Source organism: Clinocottus analis, unplaced genomic scaffold, assembly GCF_023055335.1.
Source record: "Clinocottus analis isolate CAN_PGR_092001 unplaced genomic scaffold, fCliAna1.0.p SCAF_3, whole genome shotgun sequence".
Taxonomy (NCBI): Eukaryota; Metazoa; Chordata; class Actinopteri; order Perciformes; family Cottidae; genus Clinocottus; species Clinocottus analis.
Window position 1 is genome coordinate 20,526,737 of NW_027176042.1, and position 23,543 is coordinate 20,550,279.

The 23,543-nt window shown below is 40.3% G+C and overlaps 1 protein-coding gene across 2 annotated transcripts; it reads right to left on the reverse strand.

Annotated features, from left to right (window-relative positions):
• Positions 1–72: 72 nt before the first annotated feature.
• LOC137795961 (immunoglobulin-like and fibronectin type III domain-containing protein 1) lies at positions 73–23,497 on the reverse strand. Of its 2 annotated transcripts, XM_068593566.1 has the most exons (25): positions 23,295–23,497; positions 19,670–19,756; positions 14,323–14,442; positions 12,467–12,609; positions 12,015–12,114; positions 11,823–11,867; positions 10,708–10,741; positions 10,439–10,622; positions 10,183–10,296; positions 9,927–10,095; positions 9,452–9,724; positions 8,407–9,297; positions 7,814–7,909; positions 5,113–5,237; positions 4,826–4,967; positions 4,375–4,668; positions 3,945–4,241; positions 3,218–3,397; positions 2,985–3,113; positions 2,579–2,887; positions 2,273–2,358; positions 1,980–2,172; positions 1,582–1,878; positions 785–1,111; positions 73–656 (listed from the first exon to the last, which is right to left on the reverse strand). In XM_068593566.1, exons 2-25 carry the CDS (start codon positions 19,716–19,718, stop codon positions 652–654), a joined length of 4,602 nt encoding a protein of 1,533 aa, XP_068449667.1. In that variant the 5' UTR covers positions 19,719–19,756; positions 23,295–23,497; the 3' UTR covers positions 73–651. The 2 variants fall into 2 exon arrangements, with proteins under 2 accessions (XP_068449667.1, XP_068449668.1); XM_068593567.1 differs by lacking the exon at positions 7,814–7,909.
• Positions 23,498–23,543: the final 46 nt, after the last annotated feature.

The following is a 23,543-nucleotide window of genomic DNA, read 5'->3' on the forward strand; positions in this document are numbered from 1 at the left end:
CCATATGAAATTATTTTCTCTTCATAGCATAACTGTTTATCAAATTGACAGATTACAAATCCCACTTCAGAATAGCAAGATGAAATATTTATTTTACAATAAACCCACACATTTTTTGACATGCAACAGACTGTAATAGTCATATACATTTGTTTTTGTCAGTATTTTTCGTCATTTCAGTTTGGTGAAAAATTGAAAATCTACAATGAAAGAAATTGCAACCAAACAATTTTTACATCTAAAAATAATTGAAAGACACACGCATGAGGGATAGTCCCACGAGGGTTAGACCAACATCTTATATAATTCTAATCAATAAAACCAGTCTGCGTAGTGTTCTGTACTTAAAACTTGCTATTTGACATGCATACTACCTGTTAAAATATGCTGCATTTCACACTCGTATTTAAAGTTTCCATTTGATTGAGATTGCCCAATAGAAAACCAGGTTTGTGGCTTTTACTTCAACAAAAATTCTAAGACTTTAGTCTGAGTTCAACTTGGAATAAATGCCAGCCTGTATAGGAATTAGTCAAGGTGTTTAATAACCTATAAGCAGAGTATCACGGCAATATTAAATAATCATTAATTCTACATTTGACAATTTCTGAAAGCATTTTAGAGCAATTCTTCCATCTTCAGTGTGTTCATTCATTCTGAAAAAAAGAAGACAAAGGCGGCCGTTAGTTTTAGGTTTCAAAGATCATCACTTTATAACAAACCTACCCATGTAGACAAGGTGAAAGCATCTTTAAAATATGGTTTCACTCTGGTAAAGATGTACCTCTGACTGTCAGTTTAGTGGAGCATTCGGCCCTCCCCAGGGAGTTTTCTGCAACAATCGTGTACTCCCCGGTGTCTTTAGCTCCAACCGTCAATATGAGCAGTGAGCAAACTCCACAGGTGTTGGAGATGAAGTAGTTAGTGTTGGTATTCAGACTGATATTGTTGCGGAGCCAGGTGACATGAGGAGTTGGATCCCCTTTTATAGCACAGCTCATGTAGCATTCATAGCCTTGAGGAGCAGTGTGCATTTTCAGTGGGACGAGGAACTTGGGAGGACACTGTAGGTCACATGCCTTTGTTTCTGGTATGTTCACAGTGAACTTTTCTGCAAAAGAGAACATTTGCATTGCATCAAATTAGAACTATAATGATCTAACAGAAGAGCATTGACCTGAGGGATATTCTATAGGTAGGCTAGGATTGGAAATGTCCAGGTAAAGTACATTCTGGCCCTATATACATGTATTTAATATATATCCTGAATTACTTGAATGATATCACAGCAAAACATATAAACAATGTTCACTCTCTCGTTCTGTCGGTGCTAAAAAAGTATGTGATGGCTGAATGGGTTAGAGTGTAAAATCTATAGATGTGGATGGATCGCCAAAATTTGCAAAGATACTTAATTTGATGTAATAATTTGATGCAAACATCAAAAGCTTACATATCGGCCAGATTAATTAGCTAGCTATTGACACGAGAAAAGAAATGTTAAAGTACAAACCAAGGGTTGGTCTTAAGTCTTAAAGTATTATGGTATTGACCCCAACATGTTTACCTGCATTTACATACCTTTTTTGCTAGAAATCAGCCATTTTGGTGATTCGGAGTACTCCGAGGAGCCCATGTCATTCTTTGCGTAGACTCTGAACTGGTATTCTCGGCCCGGCATTATGTTGCAGACTGTGAATCTATTGTTGAAGATGTGGTCTGCAATGGTGTGCCATGTTCTTTTAATTGAGTCACGCTTAGTCACCATGTAGTGCAGCCTGTCGTCACGTTTCTCATCTGGTGATGCGGTCCATGAAACGGTCACTGTGCCAGGCACGTTTTCGTCAGTCTCCACAGGACCTGCTGGCTTTGGCTCATCTAGAGTTCAGACACAAACCTTTTATATTTGTATCTACAGTGTATGGAATAGAAGGAGATTGTTTATACGGGAGGAAGGTACCGTATTTTATCAAACTCACCGGTGACTCTTATTTCAATGCTTAATGATTCCTGGGCGACGATGTTCTTGACAATGATGGTATAGATTCCAGTATCTGACCGCTCAGAGGAAGGAATCAGCAGCTGGGATGTTCCCTCTGCATTGCTGATGGTCACCTTTTTAGGAACTGGCGCGCCATCTTTCATCCAGGTGACCTCAGGCCAAGGAGATGCCTAAAAGAAAATGGAAACGTGATTTTCTCAGAAGAGGAAATTAGATCACTATATATTCATTATCATGGATATATGACATCTTAAGTTCTTCCTAAATTACCTCAAAGTTGATGTTGATTCGGGCAGAATTCCCTGCTCTTACCACCATGAAACTCTTGATTTTGGCATCTGTGAATCTTGGCCTCACTGTGGGTGAATGGTAGGATATAATTTGGTTATTCCCTGTCATTATCTTTGCTGGATTTTCACAATACGCATTGCTTTTATTTGCGTTCCCCACATCTACATTTTCTTCAATAACCTGGCTGGCACAACTACTCGGTCTTGAACTATGAAGTGGTTTCCCTATAATACCAATATTCTTTATAACAGTTCGACACAAATAATTCAGAAGTGATTTTCTTACCAGGGGGTGGCGTAGCAAGGATGTAATTATCCAGCTCCTGTGACTCCCCCTCTCCTCCATCATTAGTCGCTATGGCTCTCACCCAGTACATGCCCATTGACTTCAAGCCTTTCACTGTATAGGAAGTCATGGTTATTGGGTTGGAATTGCAGCGGTCCCATTCTGTGCTCTCTGCAGGCCTGATCTCCACAAAATATCCCTTGGCTTCATCCTCAACCCCCTCAATGTCCTTGGGTTTGGTCCAAGACAGGGACAGGGTTGTGTAGGTGGAATCTGTCACTTTGAAGTCTATGACTTTACCAGGAGGCTCTGTAACACGTGAATCACATTCAGGGCTGCAATTCGTAGGCTATATGAAGTGTTGATGAAATAATGACCGTGATCACAGTTCTAAATGTCCACCTACTTTTAGGATCTCTGGCAAACACAAACTCAGATGGCATACTGAATTCACCCGCTCCAGAGTTGTTGATTGCTGAAACACGAAATTCGTACTCCATGCCCTCGACCACGTCTTTAACTCCAAATCCTTTACCTGTATTGGAAAAACACATATGCAATATAGGAAGCAATAAATCATGAGGCGTCCCTCTTTTGTGTTGAAACAGATTGTCATCACATGATCAAAGAGTCAGTGACCTGTGATCATCTCATCGGGTCGGTTGACTTGGCCCCACAGGTTGCTGCCCTTCTTGCGTTTCTCAAGGTTGTATCCCAGAATATTGGTTCCTCCAGTGTCGGATGGAGGAGACCAAGAGAGGTTGATGCAGTCCTTGAAGGCAGTTACAACCTTCGGTGCTGATGCAGGCCCGGGGTATGCTGTACACAGAGAAGATTGGGATCTGTTATCATTTTTAAAAATGTAAAATTATTTGTAGTAAGTCAAGACAGTCATACCTGAAAGTGGAGTGGAATTCAGTGGGATTTCATGAATTAAGCGTGGAGTGTAATAGCTCAATGGTGAAGGGTTTACTTGCTATGATAGTTGGTGAACTACTTTTGCTGGTGAACGTGGTAGCACTACATGCAGTCACAAAAGCTGTGTTTTATCCAGTAGGATTTCATTCTCAGGATTGTACATTGTTTTTACTTAATTAAAAACTATTGAAGCGTTGTTAACGAGGCAATACGTTTACATAGTTAATTAAAGAGATATATTTGTGCATAGCATCGACCACTAAGAAACTTTTGAGGAGCAGTGTGTTCTACAGACTGGATAATGCAAAAACAACAAAGCTACAATAGCCTCTATTTTAGATTCTCAGACTCCCTTCAAACATCAACACTAGATGATTTGCTATTGGCCAACTCAGCAAATGTGTTGGTCCACCAACTTTGCAAAAGTCTGCCAATTGTTTGCATTTACCTTTTGTTCCGGCCTGAATGTCCTCTGTTTCCATCAGCTCACTGGTGCCAATTTCAGTCTCTACTCTGATGCGATAGCAGTACTTCCTGCCGTGATCTACATCTGTGTCCCTGTATTTGGCCTCTGGACCAATTGGCCCCACTTTCTTCCAGGTGTTGCGGCCAACTTGTTGTCGCTCAAGGATGTAGTTGCCTATTTTGCATCCCCCACTGTCTTTCGGGGACCTCCACTTGAATTCCAGTGCAGAGGAGGATGCTTCCACAATCTCCAGTGGTCCCATCGGAGGAGTGGGTTTATCTGCCAGAAAACCAAGTATTAGTGAATATTAACCTGCCCTGTTACAAAAGGAAATATGTAAGGCACGCAATTTTTGTGCCACCTAGTATTTAAGTGCATACAAAATACTGTCAAATAATGTTTATATACATACCCAGTACAATAAGCTGGGTGATGGCTTCAACAGTGCCAAACTCATTCTTGATTTTGAGCTTGACTTCCCCACTGTCCTTGCGCTGAAGCTTGGTTAGAAGCAGACGGCAGTAACCCTCCGAGTTATCTATCTTGATCGTCGCCTCATCCGAAAGCTCTTCACCCTCAAGGTACCACTGAATTTTGAGAGGTTCCCGTCCAATATAAGGTACTTTGAAGTTAGCTTTGTGTCCTTTTTTCACTGTTACAGCGGTTTTAAATGCTTCCAGGTCTTTAGCAGGAAATCTGGGTGGATCTATAGCGATTGATAAAACAAGAGAGATATTTTAAGTGTTATGCTTTGTGGTTATGTACTTCAGATTAACTTTATTAACTTAATCTGCAGAATAAATGTTTTTTTTCCTAATAAGTGAGGAAAGTATGAGTAATTTCTGGAGAAAAGTTAATACTACCTTCAACAACAATCAAGGACTCTGTCTTCCGTCCATCTGCTTCAAATTTATATTTTCCAGCAAATTCCTCTGTGACCTTGTGAATTTTCAACTTGTGGAAAGTTCCATCTTTTGAAATGGTTATACCCTCAGATGATTTAATCTAGAACAAAACACACATATTACTGTAACATCAAATATAAATCAAGCTTAACCTAAAGCTCTTAGGTTTATAAATACATGACAGTCCTCTTTGCTTACATTACTACGATCACATTAAGGACATTTCCTGTCGACCCCGGGCTCACCTCTTCCCCGTCTTTGTACCAGAGTCCCACACAGTCTTCCCTGCTCACTTTACACTCCAGCTCTGCTGCTTCTCCAATAATGGCTTTGCAGTCAGAAAGCCCGGCATGAAAGTGAACTCCTGGATCTGAGGATTCCAACCGCCAAGTTAGTGGATGAACACAGTCAGCAGCTCACATCTGCATACAAGTTAAGTTGTTTCACGTTTTTGTAACGCATCCACGTGTGAATGCTTACACACTTACCTCACTTTCATCACTCGTTTATCCTTGTGCATTTTTGTTGTTACCATGTATTTTTTAATGGGATTTAATCATAAAATACATGTAAAAATGCAGACATGTCAGAAAATATCATACTTAAACAGACTATAGTATCCAAGCTCGTAAGGGATGTAAGAGGAGTGTTTATGGTATTTATTTAAAACTTGATGATGTCTTCTTGGTTTGCATGGAGCTTGATTGTCTTGTTTGGGGGTGGCCTTTCTTCAACCTGAAACAATTTGCAGATTTGAAGCTCATAAGAATTTTGTCAGCGAGGCTCTCAGTTGCCTCTGTTCATTTAGTTTCTCTTGAAAGAAATGTGTGCCCTTAAGAGATATCAAATCCAACTCAAGTCTGACGTTTCCTTGGTCAGTGGTCGACATTATCATTTTTGTTTGATTGATCTGAATTCAGTCTTCATTGTGCTGGGTTTCAGAGCACGGTCTTCCTCGAGGGTGGGCTCGGGTTCTCTTCTATCTTCAAATTATGCAAGAGTGTGTTGACATAAAAGTGTTGCAGTTATTGCATCAAGAACATGACGAGTTCTGCATTTGCTCATGGGCATAATTCGCCTCAATGCACCGACTCATCCTGATTTACCATTTCAAAAGCAAGCAAGATTGTTAACACAGAGCACAGGCAGTTAAACATTACTTACACACACACAGTTTGCAAAGCAATACAATAGAGACGGAGTTGGACACATAAATGTTGCACACTGATATCCAACCTCTAAACCATAGAAATTAAATTATATAACCAATGCTATAGTCTACAAAACAAAAGACTTAAGTATGTTTTTTTTTGTCATATGGTGTGCTATTGACAGAACTATTAGTGAATCAAATTTTCTTAAAGCCACTCAAGGTCAAATTCACTCAATTAGATATTATATGTAGCATTCTGCACTTTTAGTGTTAACCCTCGAACCTCCGAAAAAGTCATCCGCTCATAAAATGACTTTATTCTGTGATGGTGCTTCCCATGCAGCAGTTAATGCAGCGCCAGTAATCTTACCCCTAACTGCCTCCACGATCAATGGGCCTTGCCGTGCACGACCTGAACGCTTGCCAGCTGCTGCTGGCTCACCGCCGTCTGCACCCTCACCATTTTCAGCAGATTCATCACAGCCTGCTGCTGGCCCGGTGCCATTATCACCACTGGCACCACTCGCTTCTCTGTTTTTTGCTTTATGTTTTTCAGTTTTAGGGGATGATATCGTAATTACCATCAATCCAATGCTTCTCATTTTCTGTTGGATATGCCTTACAAATAACATTAATGAAAACAGTAACGATTCAAATGTTAGCAGGAAAACAAGAAACAACAGAAATAACAGACATTCACTTTAATACAGAAGAAAGAGGGTGGTGGAAAAAGTGATACTCAAAATCGATTCCATAATGGTGTCATTATGAAGCTACTTAAGCAACCGAAAGGCTTCTTGGAGTGTTTTTCTTTTGCAGGTCGGACTGTAGTTCCACGGAGACGTGGTATCACAAATACTTCAACACAACGAGTAATATCGATGGAGAAAAAAAGTGCTGGTACTTTTTTAATTTACTCTATTTTACATTTGGTAGTATTCAACAACATTAACGGTATTGTAAATTAATTGTGTAATTCATGTTTCTGTTTCTATAAACATATATTAATATTATGTAATATATACATACATATATGTAATATTTATATAATATATGATATAAATATACCAAACCGAAAAATTACCTTTTTATCTTTTCAACTTAAAATACATCTTTAGTTTTGTCACCTTTTCCATTTTACCCCTTTAACATAACACACTTGACTTGAATTAAACAAGGTACTTATAACAGCAATAAGACAAACATGAAAGCATACGTAATACACACAAAACACAAATGTAGACCATCTATATTCATTTCAGGAAAGAATTAGATGGAAGAGGAAGCAGCATGTAGCATAGTATATATTTATACATGTTATACTACTGTCTGTTTCTCAGAAGAGGCGCACAAACAAACATAGATGGAGAAATCTCTAATTATGTTTTATTAGTCATTATTTTATTTATCACTTAGTCCATAATACAAAATTAAATCCCAGGGGTTTTAATTTTTTTTCACTGAAAACGTGTGAACAATGAAGTTTCCTGGGACTTCAGAATAATTAGTAAATGTAATTGTGAACCAATGCTAAATCAGTAAAATCTTAATTATAGTACATTTTGCCATTTAGGCTCAACAATCTGTCTGAACTATGTTTGTAGATTCTCGGCTCGAGCCTTGTTTTGCTACAACAAAGCAGAGCCGTGCAGAGGAGCTTGGTCACGCCAGCGTGCGTCACAGTTAGAAAACGTTGAGTTTTCCTCATTTGTGATGTCAAAGTCATTTTCATTCCCAAATGACTTCATTAATCAGTAACATGGCTACAACATGCTGCCATTGACGTCTCTTACCAACAACCGCTTCTTCAACCACATTTTTCTTTTTGAGACTTTTTTCTTTTTTCTCCGAGTTTTCACCTGGTTGATTTGCGGCATCGTTATTATCTCCTATTGATGATAAGTACCAACTTTAATCAGAATGTCAAGCATCTAAATACAATAATGTACTATCAACGTTAAACTAATGACTTGAAAGGCAATGAGATATGTATACTGACACTCTGCATGATCTGAACAAAATCTTTTTCACTTCCTTTCTTGAAAATGTTTCAAAAGTTGTTTTTGTTCTTCAATATATATTTTAAAAGATGTTAATTAAAGATCAATAGATGAATATACTTTCATAATGAATCTGTAAGTTAATGGAAAAAACAAACAGTAACAAATAAACATCAAGAAAATGGTAAAATGTAGACGAGAGGAAAAAGGAGACTAATATCAAAATATAAAATGATCAACAACAAAATACAAACACTTTCTACTGCTCCCACTATTTGTAATATTGATAATGATGTTTCTCTGTAAACATGTTAAAGGCCATTTTGGAAGCAATTGTTTGTTTTTAAGTCTCTCAGCATAATTTTCAGTATGAATGTTGTTCTTACCTATTACTGTTTCTGGAACAAGAGGACCAGCTCTTGCACGCTTCTTGCGTCTCCCTCCTTTTCCGCCTCCTTCTCCTCCTTCTGCCTCTCCATCTCCCACTCCTCCATCTCCTGCTCCTTTTCCATCTCCCGCTCCTTTGCCATCTCCTCCTCCTTCTCCGCCTCCCTCTCCCTCCAATTCTTCATCAGAATCTTCAAATGAATCAGATTCGCCTTCTTCTCCTTCTAAGTCTCCTCCCAGACCATTACCTCCAGCTCCACCTCCAGCTGCAGTTCCATCAGCCCCTGCGCCGCCGGCTCCCCCTGCACCGCCGGCTCCCCCTGCACCACTAGCTCCCCCTGCGCCGCCGGCTCCCCCTGCACCACCGGCACCTCCAGCACCACCAGCACCGCCGGCACCTCCAGCACCACCAGCACTGCCGGCACCTCCAGCACCACCGGCACCTCCAGCACCTACACCTTCACCACCAGCGTCTCCAGCCCCGGCAGCACCTACACCTTCGCCACCAGCACCCCCTGCACCACCGGCTCCGCCAGTGCCTCCGCTACCATCAGCAACACCACCTTCCTTTTTCTTCTTGGGAGCGCCATCCTTAGCGGCCGCTCCCTTCTTTGCTTTCGCGGCTTTCGCGGCTTTAGCTGCGGCCTTAGCCGCAGCTTTTTCTTCTGCCGCTGCCTTTTTAGCTGCTTCGGCCTCCAATTTGGCAGCTGCTTCTGACACTTCTCGCTCTGCTTGAGCCTTCTTGGCAATTTCCATTTTTTCTTCCATTTCTTTCTGATATTTTTCCTGCTGCTCCTTAGCTATTTTCATCAGATCTTCGTCATTACCGCCTCCAGCCGTAGTAGTTTTGCGAACTGCCTTTTTGCCCTTGTTGGCAGGATCCTTGTCAGCTATAAATGAGATTATGGCAAATGCATTTATAATATTATGCTGAATATTCAATTCAGAATTCAACATTTAACAAATGTGTTGAAAGAGAAAATGATCTTCAAGGTATTCTGTGTGTACTGTATGCATGCAACTGAAATTTGTTATTTTTCTCACCTTCAACTACAAGCCAGGCATTGCAGGATTTGATTCCTGCCACAGCAGCATAGATGCCACCATCCAAAGGCATACAGTCCCGCACCGTCAACTTGTGGATAAGCTTATCTTCAGATACAGTTATTTCAAATTTCTCGCTATTTGACAGCGGCGCGTTTTTGCACAACCATCTGAGATCTTCCATCGGTGCAGTCAGGACACATTGAAAGATGGCGTCCTGTCGTTCTTCTGCTATAACTTCTTTTATTTTGACGGCAAAGTCAACTTCAGGCACTTTAGGGTTACAGAAAGGCACAAAAAGAGGCAGAGAGTAACTTTTTTAAACTTCACCAATCCATCCCATTTCATTTCCTAAATCACCTAATCTGTACAGGCGCATTAAAAACATCTGTGGTCAGTAACAATAAATTGGTAATCTTTGGGCTGAATTCACTTAAACCCAATCAAATTTGAATCACTTTGATTAAAGACATACCTTTAAAATCTGTGGAGAACACATTGATGCCCCCAACATCCACTGAGTAGAGTCCAGCATCTTCTGAACCGAGGTTTTTAATTGTGAATATGTATTTCTTGCCAACTTGTTTCAAGTTATGCTTCATTGACTCGCTGTCTTCTATGGTGAATGGAATCATGACGCCGTCCTGCAGAGTGTATGGGTACGTTAACATATTGATGATCGATACTACAATGCAGCGAGATGATACAAGTGAGAGTTCACGCCCCCTCACCTTGTACAGGAAGAGTTTGCTGGCAGGGTCCTTGAGGTCCATGTCCAACTCAATTGTTGCACAGTCGTCGTCGTTGACTTCAATGTGTTTCAGTGTACTGATGTGAGTCACAAACTACAGCAGAAATTAAACATGTTTAATCAGTCTGCTCATACAGTCTAAGATGAACACCAGAAACAAGCCAATACTCCAGGTGAAGACGATTGACCAGACATGCTTTGGATTGATTGGGAGAATCAAAAAGATACGTACGTACCTCTGCAATCTCATCCTCTCTCTCTTTCTTCATTTCAGTGAGTTTCTTCAGCATATAGCGGAAGTCTGTGATACCGTACTCCACACAGATGCGCTCGTAGTCTTTCTTGTCGGCACTAAGCAGAATCTCCCAGACCTTCTCCTCCGGCTCCATCTGCTTTTCCTCACGTGTTCCATCTTCTTTACTGTTTTATATTTCAGGCATAATACAAATACCGTAACCGTTCATTGAAGAAACAGATATGTTTACTCGGGTTATGTTTTACTTACCGTTTTTTAAGCTTTTTTCTGAGGTCCTTTGAATCTGGTGAACCATAACAAAAAATGTCCGTCCATTACTTTTTTAAATACAATTTAGCAATATTTTTACTTTAAGATTTACCACACACTTAATTTTTTTTTCTTGAGTAAACTATCTTTACTTAATACTGACTTTTCTTACCAAATACATCAGAGGTTAAAGTCTGTTCTTAATCGGACTTTAACCTCACGAAGCTGAGTCGATCATTTGGGACTAATTTACATCATGACATTCATATGATCCCCTCTAATCAATGAGCAACTCCTACCTCATACACCCACCTCCCTCCTCAGTCTCACCTCTCAGATCAGCCCCCTGCCCACTTGTTTTGCATTTTATCAAACTATGAGGAGGAGCCAGGCTCACACCGATTGTTGAAAATGCACTTAAATGGCTAATAGAGAAGAAGCGTATAATTCAATTGGCACCACATCCACACATGGCATATTAATCCTTAATGCCAAAATATAATTCCACTATTCACACATATTATCTGAATGATCAAACATTACATTAAGATGTCTTCCTCACAATGCTCAGTCCAGAGATGATTACAAACCTTCTGGGAACCTTAGCACATTGTGTTGGGCTTTATATACTACTGCACGTGATTCTGGTTGCTGATGTGCACATTTTTCAGTCAAGTTCTTATTTCTTAGCTTGTTATTGTGTCAACTATACAGTGACACAGTGCTAATATGACAGATGGTTCATGACGAGAATTTTTTCCCAATAATTCCAATTAGTGAAAAAATGTCATGTTGCTATGAAAATATATGGGCTGGGTTGTAACACAGAGGAATTGAGCTGCTGCAATCATTCAGAGTATTGATGGCCTCAATAAGAACCATCAACCTATATTCATCTTTGTACTGGTTTGCCCAATTTCTTAAAATGGATTTTTAATTCCAGCGCTTGTTGGTCTCATATGTTTGTGTCTGATGTTGAGGGCAAGGATAATCGAGAGAGAGAGAGAGAGAGAGCTCTCCTATTGTGATGAATTTGACCTTTAATAGTTGGCCTTGACCTGACAGCCATATTCATATTTCAAACCTCTACAGAAATAACGTGTTTTAAACCTCACCTTCACCCTGTTTCGTTTGAAGTTCCTTGCTCTTAGAGAATCCAACTGCAAAGAAACAGTTAACTTATTTTTCATTCTGTTTGTCACAGTTCAATACAAACATATGAAGTGTTTTTTTTTCAATGATTCAATTTATATCCATTACACTTCATAGATGCACCATTTCAAAGTAAAAAAAAATAAGGATCCTACCCGAAATAACATTCAAGACAACGGTGCAAACGGCCTTTCCGTATTCATTTGATGCAAAACACTTGTAGGTGTCAGCGTCCTCAGAAGCAACCTTTGGAAACTAATAAAATGCAAACACAGAGTTACTGACATTGTATAATTAGCACTATATTATTCAGTCTTAAGGCATTGGCACATTACATTTCCAGTGGCTGAATATTTGCTCCATTTTATATTTGCATATTTCCAGACTACGGACAAATCCAAGCAGGTTTTCCTGCAATCTCTCATTTGAGCACTAGCCCGTTCATACCCATTTACAGTCTATGGTTGTTAATCAATGTTTATTCCTTGTGAGATCACATACTTATTTTTGGGTCGAGTGCGGATACTTTTTGTTGATTATAATCATAACGTCACTGTGCCTTTACGGTTTTCTGCATGTTGTCATCATTTACACATGTAAAGCTTACCTCGATGGTGTGTTCGTGAGATGCATCATCATACTTTTGCACGCACATGTCGGGGTGAAAATGAATTTCTCCCTTCGCTCTGCCCCATGTTACAGTAGGTGTTGGGTTGCCGACTACTATTGCTTTAAAGATAGCACATTTCCCTGGAATTAGAAAATATAAAGATTTCCTTATTAGTGACAAATCATTCCCAGTGCATGGATGCTTTATTGCATTGACTACCAAACACACAGACTTGGTTGAAGCATGCAGTGTCTCCACATGGCAAAACGTCATTAGACGTTACCGAGGTCAATGATGTAGAAGTTTTTTTAAAGTTACATTTAAAGTAGTTACATTTTGAAAATATACTCAAATACATTGTTTGAGCATCTTGTCTTACATATCTGATTCAGAGAAATTTTCAGAGAATACTTTTGCCATGTTCATAGCAAAAGAGTTGCGAAATATTTGCGCAAGTATATTACATGTAAAGTCAATGCACAGACACCGGGCGGCGCGAATGACACGAAAAAGCGTTGTCAATGTTTGCTTTTTCTCTCAAGTTGAAATATTTCATCTCGGGTGAAAAATTTGCTGCCGCCATCCAAACGCAGTTCCTGGAGCAGTCGGTGAAATTCACAGAGCTATGTGCGGCTACGGATGATGTTATAAACCCAAACACGAGGGTGTTTGACGTTCTGACAAAGGAACGTACAACGGAGTATAAATAAATAGTTGTTAATGTCCCATGGTTGATGGTGGAAATGAGAACTTTTACAGGAACGTGACTGGGTCAGTTTAGGCTAGCTAGTAAGGCTATGTGCTGGTAACTACAGGAACGTGACCGGGTCAGTTTAGGTTAGCTAGTGAGGCTATGTGCTGGTAAATACAGGAACGTGACCGGGTAAGTTTAGGTTAGCTTGTGAGGCTAAGTGCTGGTAACTACAGGAACGTGACCGGGTCAGTTTAGGTTAGCTAGTGAGGCTATGTGCTGGTAACTACAGGAACGTGACTGGGTCAGTTTAGGCTAGCTAGTAAGGCTATGTGCTGGTAACTACAGGAACGTGACCGGGTCAGTTTAGGCTAGCTAGTAAGGCTATGTGCTGGTAACTACAGGAACGTGACCGGGTCAGTTTAGGCTAGCTAGTAAGGCTATGTGCTGGTAACTACAGGAACGTGACCGGGTCAGTTTAGGCTAGCTAGTAAGGCTATGTGCTGGTAACTACAGGAACGTGACCGGGTCAGTTTAGGTTAGCTAGTGAGGCTATGTGCTGGTAACTACAGGAACGTGACCGGGTAAGTTTAGGTTAGCTTGTGAGGCTAAGTGCTGGTAACTACAGGAACGTGACCGGGTCAGTTTAGGTTAGCTCGTGAGGCTATGTGCTGGTAACTACAGGAACGTGACCGAGTCAGTTTAGGTTAGCTAGTGAGGCTATGTGCTGGTAACTACAGGAACGTGACCGGGTCAGTTTAGGTTAGCTCGTGAGGCTATGTGCTGGTAACTACAGGAACGTGACCGGGTAAGTTTAGGTTAGCTAGTGAGGCTATGTACTGGTAACTACAGGAACGTGACCGGGTCAGTTTAGGTTAGCTAGTGAGCCTATGTACTGCTAACTTGAGGTAACGTAGCCACGCCCCCTTTCTGCCGTGACTGGGTGAATGACGAAAAAGCGTTGCAAAAATTCACAACTGTTTTGTTGTGAACGCACCACAAGGGGATGATGGCTAACATGTGATGCAACCTTAAAAATGTTGGACCAAAAATTTCAACTTGTTTTCAGAAGGGGGGGAATAACAATTTTAAAAAATCATCTACTTCTCGAAGCAATGTTTTGAATGGAATGAGTCAATCGCTCGAATGTACGAAGACTTACCCTCTTGAATAGTCAGAGCGATGGGTTTGCGGGTGAAATCTGGAGTTGTCATTTCCTCTGGAAGTTCCTCCATATACTGCGTTATCATGACACCAGGCACCTTCGATTTCTTCTTGATGCCTAATCAAATAAAAAAAAATGAATTAGCAAGGGGACAAGTAATAAAAGATGCAGTTTGTGCTATATTTTCGTCAAAGCATGAAAATGTTAATTTGATTTTAGGAGCCACCTCTGTATATCAGTGTACTTGAATGAGTACAGTTTGTTTGATTGTATTCAGATTATTGTTCAAAAGTGGATAACAGATTACAACTCAGACAAATACCCAGTTAACACATGTCAGTATAAGCTTCACACAAAGTCACATTTATACGCTTGGTATAAAAATGCCACGATAAAGAGTCCAACTTCTAAATACTTTCATTGCTAAGAAATAACTTGATCCAGGTAGTTATCTAAGATTATCCAGCATTTTATAAATAAAAGGAGTAAATCAAGATAAATTTCAAGCAAATAAACGAAGTAAATCGAGATAAATTTTAAGCAAATACAAAAGTTTTACTAATATTATCTTTTCACATTACCCTCTCTCCGCCACCTTTAAATTTGACCCTGCCAAAAGTGTATTATACTTGTTCTGGAATTTTTTAGCAATAATCCTACTGCTCTTTTTAAAAGAACAAAATGTGAGTACGGTAATTTGCATCCCCACCTACTCTTAACGTCTCCTGTGGGTTAGCTTCGCTCCAACACTACATCCTCTCAAAAGGAGCGGATCAAACGACCAACAGTGTGGTCAAAAGTCAGAAACCTCTTCAAGAGGATTGAGAATGTCTAATTTATGCATCAAGACAATTTCCAACACCACCATTTTTAAGCAAGTTTGTAAAAGACCAAGTTTTCTGTAATATTGTACTTTAGACTCCTACCTCATGGGCCTTTGACATTAGTAGTGAGTGTTTAATCTTCATATTGACATGCCGTATTTATGTCAGTAGCAGGCAAAATGAGCTAATATTTGGTGTTGGAGGACTCTTTCCATAAACATGAATGTTTATGGCATGTTTTAAACGTGAGTGGGAACTTTGAGTTAATGTTAATTAAAATATGAGACGATTCATATTTACTTTGAATACAAGTATATATGATCAATTCCACATTGACAAGTACATTTCTAGAGTTTCATGCTTCCTTTGAACTGAGTGTAAAGAAGCCTTGTGCTAAATCTTATTTTAAATGTTGGCACAGTAGTCGTTTTACTTAAAACTTTATGATATTTACTCTTTTTTAAAAAAGTTTTATAAGCCTAAAGAAGCAGTTTGTGGCCATAATAGAGATGTGCCATATAGACGCACATTATAAGTGTCTTCGGAGTTGACTTTTAATAGGTTGAATATATAATGACAAAAAGTTAGTCACCTAACTATTGAACTATTGTCAGCTAACTCCAGTACTACATAATATTCTTATTTCCAGCATAGTTCAGTCTAACTTGTGAGCCCTCAAAACAGGGAAAGTTGGCCAGAGGTTTTCTGTGTTGGGGGGGAAAAAATCGGACTACCTTCTGCATTCTCGAAAGATCCACAGGATACAAAGTGCGAGTCCAACTTGGCTCACTTTTAAAGCTATTAAAAACTCTAGAATTAGGCATCGATGCAGGTTGAAGTGCTTTGCAGAAGTCCCAGAACACCTGAGAGTACCAACATGGACTAACCCAAAGCAATCTCGAGGGCGACATCACTGAATGCTGATCGCAGAGGTTCAGCTGGTCCGGGGATCTTTAATTATTTTTCTCTTGACATGAAAGACCTGTAATAGGCAGAATATATATATATATATACTATAGAATATATAGTTTTAAGTATGAAGAAATGAGCAGGGTGACGCAGCGTTTTGCAGTCTTAAGCGCAATGGAGGTAAAATGCTTGCGGCAGGAGAAAACATTACTGTGTGTGTGGCAGAGCACTGATAACAGCACATGAGTTAACAAGCCGGACGTTGTGGAAATCGTGAAGATGATGCCATTAAAAGCAATTCGTTTGCATGGAAATATTGATCAGCCTATTAATTGTGAACTGTAATTAAAGCTGCATGTTTAGGGTGGACATTGCTTTCACGGGTCAGTCGTTAAAAAATGTTTGATGCAGTATAATTGGCATGAATTGGAGACAGAAATAAGTTGTTCCTACGCAGATTTAACATGATTTACTTGCTTAGTAAGTGCTGTGTGTTTATATTATGGGAGTCATATTAGATGCAAACATCACCAGATTATTGATGTAGTTTGTCAAGAGACCTTGACAGCCGTCAGGCGGATGAGCATGCACAAGCTGAGGGTGCTACATTCAGTCCTTGTCTGAAAAGCCTGTGGGGGGAAATACCTTCACTGCTCTAATCTATTTTCTAACACGGTTGCACTGGAAGGACTTTTTTTACTTGCTTTTCTTTTGTATTAAGTCATTTGTCAAAATGTGTTGCCGTTGTTATTTTGCTCGTGCGTCATGTTTAATGGACTCCTTTTGTTGTAGCTGGACTCCATGAGGATGACTTATGGACAGGGTAAGCGTTCGCTCACAAGGCTCTTTGTTTGCCGTTTTAACCACCATTTTTAAGTGTTTTTTATTTTGCACTTTAACCATATCTATGTGGACCACAACGCTCCACTGATCTGGAACAAACTCACAGGAGTTATTGCAGTTTTCTAACTGTCTGAATAGTAACAAGTTACACCTGCACTTTCCTCTACTTATTGCTCTGTGCTCTCGTCTTTTTTTATTTTTTGTTGTGCTTCTGGCTCTTTTTAAATTTTGGGTTTTTCTTATTTAATGTCTTCCGTGGCTTTTAAAAAGCCCTTTGAAAAGCTTTTGTGACTGAAAGGAGCTTTACAAATACAGCTAACAAATACGTGAATGAATGATAAGCTCTCCAAAGGTTTGTTGCTGTTGCCCACTGTTGTGTGATGTTGTGTTTCTTTGTGCGCTTATTATCCGTGCAGCTTTAACCATTTCCATTGTTGACTTTTTTAAACTTTTCTTTTTTTTTTTAAACTTTTTTTTAATATAATTTGTAGCTGGAAAGCATGTACAGTAACTAATAGACTCTTCATTTGTTTATGTCCCAATGTAATTTCATTCACTGTTCTTAATTGTCCCGGACAACATTAATCAAGATATTCTTGAGATTTACTTTCATTACCAGTTTTTGCTTTATAGATGTGAACTTGTATTTTTTGATTTATCATTATTTCTAATTTATTTTAGTCCATGGCCAGGTTTACAGAGATTTGATACCAAAGAGCATTGCTCACTTGTGTTGCCCCAAATTCCCCCCAAAGCAGTAGTGAAAGGAACACAAGACAGCAAAGGATATGGAGAGTTGGGTGAGGCCAAAAGGGCTCCCACAGGCCACAGGGGTCGTTCCAGCTGATTACCTCCAGACCTCAATGTTCTGTGTTAACTAGACAGCATATGGTTCTCTTAGATCACCTTTGAACTGCGAGGATCATAGAAATTCCAATTTTGTATCTGTGACGGTCCTTTTCATCACGGTGAAGCCGAGGAGAGCATGAGGGTCAGGCAGGAAAAAAGGCTAAAACTCACAGTAAGTAATACAGAAAGGGTAACTTAAAGGGACGGGGAAGTCAGTTTGCCTTGGCCTCAAATATTTTTTAGTTACATTCGACTTATTCATGTAGTTTGCATCCAAACTTTCAAGTTAATTATCTTTAATCTTGGAGATTTGTGTGTTCAGCTAGATTTTAGGAGAGGTCATGCCACCGCTTTGTGGACGTCCCCATCGGGCAAGTTCACTTATTGAGACTGAACTGTGCAAACATACTTTCCAAGACTAATTGACATGTGAACATATGTTTACAAAGTGGCATTTCTTTTCCTTTTTTAAATGACAAGATGAAGCAGGCGCGTGGAAATCAACCGCCCGATAGCAACAGCCTTAGTATTCATATAGAAGTGGATTAAAATGTCACAACGAAATGCAACCCTTGTGACTCTGAAAGTTGAATCATCCATTTCGGATGACACCCTTTCAAGGCGTGATGGAGATCACATCATACATGCAACTCACCCAACGTGGAGTCATGCACTTACAAGGTGAGTCGTTTGTGAAATCTGATTTCTTTTTTTTTTCTTCTTTTTTTTTTTTTTTTTGCTCGCATACCTTTGTCGTCGGGTTGAACTCCCTCTGAAGCGTCGACTTAACACGCAACGTGACGGCAGGAGAGGGAACAGGACAGGTAAATATTAATCCTGACAAAAGCACCATGGCAGGTTGGAACTTCGACAGGATTATGGTCACAAGAAACATAAAACAACAACAACTATAAACAGTGTAACCCACGAATGGGAAACACGCACACAGACACAACTTGGGCAGAACAAAATATTCAGGGACACATCACACAACAATGGTTAGTCAAGAGACAAGGTAAAATACAGTTTGTTAGCAATTTGTTGTTGCAGCAGCGTGTTAATTGTTGCGCTGTGCAACTGCTGATTAGACTTAACTTCAAGCTTGCTCAAACATTTTCTCATGGCTCATCTCAGGATGCTTCCTGGGCAGTGCTTGAGAGAAATTATATGCAAATACTTTGTGTAAGGGTAACTTCTTGGAAATGTATTGATTTGTGTCTTCATCCCGTCTCTTCAGTGGTATCAGAGTGAAGATCCTTTGACTACTTTTTGTCATGATTTTTTTTTCCCCCAGTATCCTCTCTTCAGCCTTTTTTCTGCATCTCATCTTCTGGCATCTTTTGACGCTCTTGTTCATTTAGTTGATCTTCGTAATAGACGCGTTGATAAATCGCACGGCCAGCGCCACGTTCAAACTTGTTGCTGCTCGTTTTTTTTCTTCTTTTCACAAAGCAGAAAGCTTACCTTTTGGAAAGTGCCGTCTTTTGATGACAACACATTTTGCCTTTGTTGTTGAGTTTTCTTGAAAACCCATGAATAATATTTGGACTGTTCCACTTGACATAAGAAAACGCTTTGATGCTTGTCTTCACTTCCTCTCAGTAGACGCCCTCCTCAACATAATACAGCATTTTTCAGATGTCTTGGGAATCCTAAGTCTTCTTTAAAAGATGCATTTTGTAGACACAGACCATGTGATCTTTGAGGCGGTAAACCTCCCACGGGGGTTTTCATGTCTTGCAGGGTTTTTTTTCTTCGATTCAATTTCCCTCAAATCTTTTTGTTTTTGTTTAGAGATTAGTTGTGTCGGTCAAATAGATCCTGTGCGTGATCATTTCCTATACGGAAGAGGAAATAACGGCAGAGACGGCTGCAATACAAACCCTTGGACTGAAGGGCGTCCACCATCTTGCACTTACCCGTCTGCCCAGCGGCAGTTTGATCGGTGACCTTTGACTTCTTCCACATCTTTCCTTTCCTCTCGAGCGCTGCTGATTCAGAAGTCTCTGCGGTAGAAAAAAAAAAGACAAAAGATACAAGAAAATAGTTAGCAACGCATACTTGCATGGCTCAAAATGAAAGCCGTGATATTGAACGACGTTCTCCTCGGAACTTGAGGCGTCGAGTCTTTGAGGTCGGTTTGTTTCACTTGGTCACTCACATATTCATTCAAAACGTTTGGAAGAAAGTCCTGCTGCTCTGAACTACTCGGATGGTATTTTTTTTCAAAGCTCACTGCAGTTCCTCTGACCAGTCGGTGTGAGGCAGCAGCTCGTGTCGTTTACAGTAGCACTTGGCCTTAACGTGAGATGAATGCCTATCATAAGCAGGGTGAAGACTGAGGCCTAGTTTCCAAATACTCACACTGCCACTGCTATAGCATCACAGTCCTTATTTAATATGACGTATTAATATGCAATACTATGTTTTAAGTTGCCTTTCCTGAGGCTTTATGAACCAGGACAGTTTCATGTAGAAACGTAATGGTGGTTGACTCTGTCTGACTGTGAGATGAGCAATGCCTCCCCTCTGGTATGAAAGGTCACAAGCATCGCTCGATGCCGTCCCTATTTTTTGTTCTTGTAAAATTTGACCTAATGACTCAAGTTAATTGGTCGTAACCTCCTCATTGGACAGGGTCTTAAAGTGGGTGTGGTTATGCGAGTAAATTCATATTATTGTCACTATTGCTTTGCAGAAAATGTTGTTGACACGAAGAGGTGAGTCCCGTTTGAATTCTAATGCTCGATGTGAATAACTGCATGCTTTTGTATTTACTTGGACCTAATATGATAATATGGATTATTTCCACTATGTTATTAGGATTTTGTTTAGTGCTTGCTATTTTGCACAGCTCACTTTCCACCCCAAAAAAATCCTTGTAACTATTGATTGCATGCCCCTTTTATTTTAAGTTGTCATGTCCATTTCCTGTAATAGATACAAACCCAACGCTGCCTGGTTTAAACGAAGGGTTTTACATAATCATAGCAAAATGATTCATCTGCATCATTCATGCACCCGCTTACAAAATGTCTTCCTAATGCATCTAACCTCCATGTGACGTAAACATTTTCCGTCAGTCCTGATTTCACGTACAAATACGACCCCTCTGCCTTAAAAAGTAAGCGTGTTATTTTTAGCCGTACTCCTCGTCCGGCTTGTGCTCAGAAAAGGCCGTGGGCTCCAGCAGTGATCTTGGCGGTTGGTGGATCTTGAAAATGAACCACACAACACATATGGTAAAAGCAAAACAGCCTGCAACAGGAGACACTTTGGCAGGACGCCTTTTGCATTAAAGGAAGCGCACTCTTCTTCCCTCCCACTGAATAGTTTTGCCATTTTAGCTCATTATATTTATAGTTTAATGTTTGGCTGAGGCTCTCATAAAATCTGACTAGTAGGCGGGGGGACGTTATCGAAGAAGTAGCTGTCAATAGATTGAGCGTCTTTTGCCTGTCGCCATTTCTGCGTTTTTAGGTGGACTGCAGGCTGCATTACGGTAAAACACTGTTAAAAATATAATGGCTCATAACATCATTACATCGAACCAGTATGGAGGCAGGCTGACTGTCACTGCAGGCAACAAGTCACCAATCCTCAAATTAGGGACCGGCAATCTGAAATGTTGGTCCAGTGTAGCAAAAAGATAATATCCAGCTTTTCGCCCTTAGTCAACCCTCAGAGAGTCTGCACATGCCTTCCATTGTCATTAACTTTATATATATGTATAGATATAGATATCTATATATAGATATACTGTATATGTGTGACTGTGTGTGTATACAAGATCCAAGCATCACCAGACTCTTGGTATCGCTTTACAAGAGCTCTTGACAGCTGTCAGACGGATGAGCACGTACTTGGCCTGATGCCACTAACAAGCTGAAGGTGTTACATTGAGTCCTTGTGTGGAATCTCACTCTCTGCTCTGCACACACACAACCGTGAAGGAGAAAATTGTATTGATATACATATGATGGATATTTATATAGATGTTGGTAACCTAATTAAAAAAGGCCCGTGTTGTTATTTGGGCCCCCCTCCCGTAGTATTTTGACAGTTTGTCTCATAACTAATTTGTTGCCGTCTTCAACGGAACGATGCGAGGGTTTGTGTGTGTGTGTGTGTGTGTGTGTGTGTGTGAGCTGCTTCCTGTCCATGCATGGTCAAACCCTGTGATAATTGCCTGTATTCTGTCATCTTTGCATGCGCGCCACATCCCTGGACATTTCTTGAAGTTGACCTCTTATCGAATTAACGACATGACGTACACTGTCAGCATTTGTTCTTTGAAGATTGGAAGAAGAAAAAAAGGCCCTCGAGAGGCGGCAGGGGCAGATCAACAGATTACGTGACTTGTCTTTCGGGATTCAGTGCCTGCAACACTGACCACAGCCTGCTGAAATGGTTTCTGGTAGCTTCTCAAATGTCCCTCACTGCATTTCTCCACACACCACTGACTGCAGCGAAGTGTACACGGAGAAAATAGCTCCAGCCGTGTAACTCGCACAAAGCTGCACCCGGCGACGAGGCCTTTTGGTGTCAAATAAGCACTAATGGTGCCTTTTTGAGCTTTCCCTGGTGGATTTGCTCCAGGGGGCTGACAAGTTGATGTACGTTGTTCAAAAAAACATGTCGTAAAAAATGCTTAAGCTGCAGCGTGGTGGGTGGCAGCATGTTTTTTTTTTTTTTTTGATCAGTCACTGTGTGTTCTCATTTTCTTTCTTTTTTTGGTGGTCTTATCTTAGAAATTGATCGTGTTCGTTCAGATCTATGAAGCGTGACTGCGTTGAGGATAATTGCCTTTCACAAAAAAAAAAAAAAAAAAAAAGAAGTGTGAGACACAAGCATGGAAAAAGCGGCGGCAGTGAGGATAGTATAAACTGTATTTCTTTTTAACGTGAATAGAGATCCTATTTTCTGCCAAAACACAACCCACGCCATTCACGCCACACTGTTTTCTCGGGCTACATATTGATTGGATTCCTCCATCTAAAGTTAGTCTTTAACCAGCAGCCTGAAAGCTCTGACCTTACTGCTGGGATCCAGCTTCCCCAGATTTAAACGCGTGAAATTCAAACTGAGAAGCCTGCATGCCTTACTGAAGTGATTTCATGCGCCGCCACCAAATTTGTGTGTCACCTGTGGAACTAAATCCTGTACAATGTTCAATGAATATCAAAAATTATTAACGTGGTTACATGCACTGTAATTTGAGCATCTGAAATTAGATAGCGCGTAAAAAAAAAAATTGGACTCTTGAGTGACTTCGTTGCTCTTCGAGCACAAGTTCAGCTCTTTGTGGAGGAAAATAGAAGCGTGTATTCATTACACGCATTTTTATCTTTACTGCGAACGGTTTCCTTGCACCTGCTCGCAAAATCTCTTCCTGACGCAAACAAGTGACGGTACACATTGTATTCATCCCGATGATGTTGCAGGGGCCGACTTAAAAGAAATCGGTTGAGCAGTAATTCATTTTCTCGTGTCTGCTCACCACATTTTCTAATCCGGCATGCCTTCGTTTTGAGGGCCACCTACCTGCTCACGGTCCTCGGTGCTCTCGGCGCCGTTCCCTTTCAGGCAGCGGTTCCTGCTCACACTGTGCCTTCTCCTATTTAATTTTTTTTTTTTTTTTAAACGTAATAGATCCTTCCAGCAGCGTTGCACGTCTGTGCTTGATGCTCCTCTCCTGCCTAGAAGCAGTGACTGCCAAAAGCTGTTTAGGCTTTTTTTGTATTTGTGGTGACTCCAAAGACATTGGAGGTTGGGTGAGCGCTGAGGCAGAGA